The sequence below is a fragment of the Hyaena hyaena genome, unplaced genomic scaffold (assembly GCF_003009895.1).
Source record: "Hyaena hyaena isolate Hyena2069 unplaced genomic scaffold, ASM300989v1 scaffold_167, whole genome shotgun sequence".
Lineage (NCBI taxonomy): Eukaryota > Metazoa > Chordata > Mammalia > Carnivora > Hyaenidae > Hyaena > Hyaena hyaena.
In genome coordinates, this window is record NW_024080798.1 from 2,416,040 (window position 1) to 2,422,039 (window position 6,000).

Consider the following 6,000-nt stretch of genomic DNA (forward strand, 5'->3'; position numbering starts at 1 on the left):
CCACCCCTCTTCCCGTCTCAAGACAATGCCTTCAGCCTTTGAAACTGCATCCATTGTAAACAGCTCTGAATATTAACACAGACCAGAGTCCTGTTGGCTTTTAAAAGACCCCCAGGGTTTCAAATTGCAGTTGCTGAGGAGGGGGAAGGTCCCCAGAGAGTAGATGTCACCAAGCTCATTCAAAAGGAGTTGAAAATTAGGCTTGCTCGTGAAACTTACAGTTCTTCAACCTATGGGGTAAGTCAGAAGAATCCCTTTGAGTTTTAAACAAATGAGAAAAAAAAAAAAAAGAAAGAAAGACAAGACAAGACCCTGGTACAACCAACATCCATTATTACTTATAGACTTTGAATTCAATGAATCCCTTTTCCAGACTTCTGTCTCCTTTGGATGTCACGTTTAAAATAACCATAGGCTATGTTAAACAGCCTCCCCTTCCCGGCTAACAGGCCTTTAGGGCTTCAGCAGGTGCACAGAACTGGGCCAGGTGCATTGTAAAGTGACACACACAAAAAAGGAAACAAAAAAACAAACCCTAGTGGCTCTCGCATTCCTGTCCGCCCTGAAAAGAAGGACGCTGAAAAGCCTTTGCACCGAGGAGGCACTTCTGCAGAATGAGGGAGAGGCCCTTTCATTGTGAGCATGGTGTCTGAGGGAGAGAAAGGTCAGCCAGAGGCCATCCCAACGTGCTCAGGGAAGGCTGCGTGGGGAACCCAGGCAAAGAAATGAACACGGCAGGGAGAGAAACCTTTAACCGGAGGATCGGAGCTACAGAGCCAGGACATCGGGACATCCAGGATCTCTTGTTACATTGCACTGAAGCATCTTCATCCTTTTGGAGATGATGAATTATTCCTGACAACACACTCCAAAGTCCGAAGCCCGCGAAATCTAGTGACCAAATGTCATTATGGAAAGAGATGAGCATATCTCTTTTGAAAATAGTCCCTGGGAAAGGGGGCAGTCCTCAAGGCAGGAGGGACACTGTGTGCCAACACACTCCACTTCTACGGGAACGTTGGAGTCTCTGTACACTTCATAATTTCACAGTATTCAAAAATTAGATCTGATGGTTATAATTTCACATCAGAGGGACTTAAACGGTGTGCCTTTCTCTCAAGGCAACCAATTTTATTTGCCAGATTCCCTTACTCAAAACAGGTATGGGAGATCTAGTAACAGACAAGCGCTCCATCACAGAGGGGAAGTGAGGCGAGGCCAGGCTTCTGACACTTGTTGCAAAGATAAGGACTCTGAGCCCAAGCTAAATAGTCCTACAACTCTGAGGGTACTTGCACCTTTCAGATTTTCTGCTATTAACCGGTGGTGTGTCAGAGGCTCCCTATTCTAAACAACCGCATGCCCATCCTCATCAATAGCAAGATGTCAAAGGTCTGTGGAGTTCCTAAGTTATAGAGACACACAAAAAGGAAAATGGGCAGAAGGGAAGACCTCAGGGCAATCCTGACAATAATCAACTTCTTCAAACACATGTATTCATACACACACACAGGAATCTCAGCTGAGGTTCTGGAACAATTTGGTCATCATTACTTTAAATCTAATTTGCATAAACAGGATGGGAAGTATTTTCCAAATCCTTAATTCACAACACTCTGCACACCTGGCCCTTCCAGCACAGCTGTAAAATTTGAAAGACAAAGGCCCTCTTTGCTTCACAACTACAATGGCAACCTCGGCTGGTGCTTATTTTCTAATGCAGTCTTGAGCACCACTTTGGGGCCAAAACCGAGGCGGTTAGATTTAAGCTCCACCCTCACTCCCACCCCCACTCCGGGGCTTGCAATCGCATAAGGAGACCTATACAACAAGACCCAAATCAAAACACTCATCTCAATGTGGCTCAGGATAACCGCACTTGGAGTCCTTGAGTTTAAGTCCTCACCTTCAAAAGCTATGTCGTCTTCCTTCCACTAAAAAAAAAAAGGCCACTGAAAATCCGGATGTGTTCCCCCAGGGCCTGCCCTCCTTCCATCACAATGCCACAAGCCACCATTTAGTCCCCAAAACAGTTAAACTAGCAACGTACTGTGCTCGACTTCATGCCACAGGTAAGAGTCTCAGGTAAATGGTATTTAATACTGCTGAAACAGCTTCTGAAGCCATGTTCTCAAAAATAATTTCAAAGAAAGCAAACATCTAAGTTCTAAGAAGTTCAACTTCTTCTCAAGTTCTGGGAAGTTGGAATAAGGCTTGGCAGTGCTTGGTGCTATTTATGAATGTGCCGGTCGGACTATGCCAATCTCACCTACGTAATGGGATGGCAGACTCAGTTATGGCTCAACTACTACGACCATAAGTTATTGTGCTGAATAAGTTATCCTCAGCCCCCAGCAATGAATGTATTTTCCCTTCTACCAGCGCTCTTCCATTTTTTCTATTCAAACTGCATTTACATTTGCTATTAAGAAATTTTACTTGCTCTATGCGAAGCCTAGGAGCAACTCCAAAATTAGAGGCACTGTTTACAAAAGCAAGAAACAAAACAGGAACAACAAAAACTTCCATGAAACCACAGATCCCCTTCTATCTCAAACCCACAGCCTGAAATTGTTTGAACTAGCGGCAGTAAATCTAGTACATGGGGTTATAAACGAGCTCAAAGCATTTTCTAGACACAATGGACTCTGAGGGTGTAATCTTGGTGAAACTAGAAGATATTTTATTATATACAGAGACTTTCTCTCCTAAAGTCTTGCTGAATCACACAGCCTGGAATATAGGCCGTGTAAGTATCCTGATGGAAAACTCAGAATAAGACTAATGACTTAAATGGAAAAATCTGATCTAGAAAACACACACACACACACACACACACACACACACACACACCACAACATACTTTATTTTTCTATAATCAGAAAAAAATGACTTTACAAATATTTTTCAAAAGATACCCATTTTGTTGTGAACGTGGTATTAACATACTAATCAGAAATCACTATTCACATCTCACAATCTAATCAGTTAACACCATAATCAGTATAATCACAGCAAATGAAGCTCAAAAATACCCAGTTAGGTATTTATTGGTCATCAAATGTGTGGGTAAAAGAGACAAGACTGCAATTTCAAAGGCATTTATGTCATGTGAAATGTCACTCCCAAGCAACAGGAAGCCCCAAAAATGGCCAGTAGTCCTGCTCCAAAAATTAAAGGACAAGGCAAAGTGGATCTTGTGACCACAGGAAAGTGCAAATAACAGGACACCTTGTGCTCTGTGCAAAGTCACTGCTTCTAAGTGCCTTCCCCACAATGCCATGAACATATGGCATTGCTAGTCATTCTTCCAACAGGTGAACACTTAAGAAGTTATTCTGATGCTGCCCACGTGGTTTTATTTTAAAAACTATCTTAAGAATATGTAAAGGAAAAACCACAACACCCCAGACTGCCCCAAGGAAATGAAATACTACCTACTGGCAAGGCTGGGATCTAGCTCCTTCGGTGTCACCAATGCCTCTATGAAACCCCCCACTATGGCCAGTGGTCTTCATTAAGTCAGTGAATCACACAGGAAAAGCAGAAAATTGTAGGGAAAACCTAACCATCACAGAAGTCCAGCTTCAGAACTCTGAAGAGCTTGATCCTCAGGCAATATGCAGTGTGGTGCAAGTTAAAGACCTGTGCCCTGTTTTCAGAGGTACCAGCTCTTTACGCGAGAAAGGAACCAACTTTTCTTTTTTCCCCCCTCACAGCAGCCAGATACCCAGACCACATTTTCTTAGATGGATCCACAGATATTGGTTAAAACTGATGTCGCCAGTTTTCCCTTTTCTAAACGCTGAATATCATACCTGAGGACACTCCTGGGCCCCTCCACGTTCCAGGAAAGACGTCCAATTATCCAACTAAAAAGCAGACAGCTCAAGCTAGGCCTTTTCTGGAAGGTACTCATAGTTCTACATACATGTTAATTACCTATAACTGAATCCAGTTATAGGTAACTGGATAGGATTTTTGACTCAGGGACCAGATTTCCTAGAAGTAGAAAAATGGCTATTACATTCTACCATATTTAGAGAAGTCTAATGTAGTTTTCTCCTGCCAAATCTCCTGTAAGAAGGGTCCCACTAAGTCCTGAGAGGCCAAAATCCTGACAGCACAGAAAAGAGCGTCTTTCAGTGAAACAAACAGCTTAAATCAATCAAGTCCCTGGCACCCTCTCCTGAAGTAACACAACTCCAAAACTAATTTGCACCACTGATTTACAGAGGGGAAATGCTCAAGTGTGGGCTCCACCCCACTGGTCCATCAAGCCCAACAGGAAGGGTCTGGAAACACAGTTCCCTAATGCCCATCAGATGGAAAGGGACCAGCACCCGCAGCAATCACAGAGCCAGGAACTCTCAAAGTCCCCTAACTCAGGGGTCCTCCAGGGAAGGCTGCCTTCTACTCTGGCCAGAGCCACGTCAGGCCACCGTGGTCCTGGGGGAGGAGAAGGCTGCTACACATGCACGCTCGCTAATAAATACTGTAAATGGAAGACGGGAGCCAAGAGTCACCTTCATTCATTACCCACCAGAAGGCCAAAGAGCTCAGACATCGAAGAGGTGGGTTCTACAGGAGAGGAGAAAAAGAAACACCCGGAGACCCCAGACGGACTTCCTCACACTCTCCCCTCCAGATGTGTCCCACTCTCCACCCACACACATACGCACAAACACCCTCGCCTCCACACTCTTGACTCACACTCCTTCACCTCCAGACTCCCTACCTCCCAGATCGCTCTAAGGCCCCAGGACCCAATCACCTCCACACCCTAACACCTACTATGCCCGCTCACCTCCAGACCCCACGAGGCACAGCCTTTTCTCCGGTAGAGCCGCGTCACTCACGTTCTCCCCTCTACACCCCAAAACTTTGGTTCACTCACCTCCAGACGCCACAAGGCACACTTTTCTCAACGGGACCCTCACCACCCACGTCCTCACCTCCACACCCCCACTGGGCACACTCTTTTCTCCTCCGGACCCCCATGTAAGATCTCACCACGACGACACACTCAAAGGCACGCCCCTCAATCCGCAGCCCCTTCCCGGGTAAGCACCCCAGCCTCCCCGTCCCCAAGTGACAGCGCCCGGGGCTCCGGGGAGGGCGGCACTTACAGGCTCCGCGTCCAGGCGGGCAGGTCCGGGGGCAGCGCTGCTAGCCCGCGCCCGCCGCAGTCCAGCGAGTCCCCGGCGCAAGTGCAGGCGGCGGCGCAGGGCGGTCGCGGGTCGGCCGCAGCCGTCGCCGGCCCCAGTCGAAGCAGCAGCAGCAGCCACAGGATAGGACAGGGCGAGCGGCGCGGGGCCCCGAAAGCTCCCCGGACCGGCCGCGCCATCTTGTCTGGAGCGCGCGGCGAACTCGGGGCGCGGGGGCTGCGAGGTCCCGGACGACCGCAGGCACCGGCGGCTCCGCGGGGGCTCCGCTCGGCTCTAGGCTCCGCGCCGGGGCATGGCCGCCCGCACAAGTTTCCCCCGCTGCCGCGGCTCCGGCGTTCAGCGGGCCCCCGGTGCCCGGGCCGCTCCGCAGCGCCCGGCTGGGGCCGCGAGCCCCCCGCCCATCCGGGCCGGCCCGGCTGTGCTCGCTGCTAAGCCCACGGATCCGGGCAAGGGCTGCTCGTTAGGCTCTCCTCGTCCTCCCGCCGCGCTCCTGGCCGGATCTTGAGCCCCCGCGCACGCCAAGTGCCGCCGCCGCCGCCGGCCGAGGGCAGTGCTGCAGCCTCGGCTGCACAGAAGGCGCTCAGCCTTGCAGCCTGAGCTGTGCGCCCGAATGCATCTTCCCCTCGGCTCGGAGCGCCCGGCAGCAGGCTCGGAGCTGGACGGCGCGGTCAGCCCCCACACTACTCCCGAGGGCCCCGTGCGCCCGGCTGTCCCAGCGCCGCAGGCAGAGCGCGCGCGCGCGCGCAGTTCCGGGCCGTACACGGCTCCTCAGCGGGGCGAGAGCTTAGCCAACCTCGCGGCGGAACAATCAGCCGCTGGGCTCTCGCCTCCC

At 50.2% G+C, this 6,000-nt stretch overlaps 1 protein-coding gene across 1 annotated transcript in view; it reads right to left on the minus strand.

The window, feature by feature from the left end:
• LRIG1 (leucine rich repeats and immunoglobulin like domains 1) overlaps positions 1 to 5,347 on the minus strand; it is a 113,088-nt gene extending 107,741 nt beyond the window's left edge. Inside the window, exon 1 of the mRNA XM_039240071.1 lies at positions 5,130 to 5,347. Coding sequence (XP_039096002.1) covers positions 5,130 to 5,347 — 218 coding nt within the window. The remainder of the gene's footprint in view (positions 1 to 5,129) is intronic.
• Positions 5,348 to 6,000: the final 653 nt, after the last annotated feature.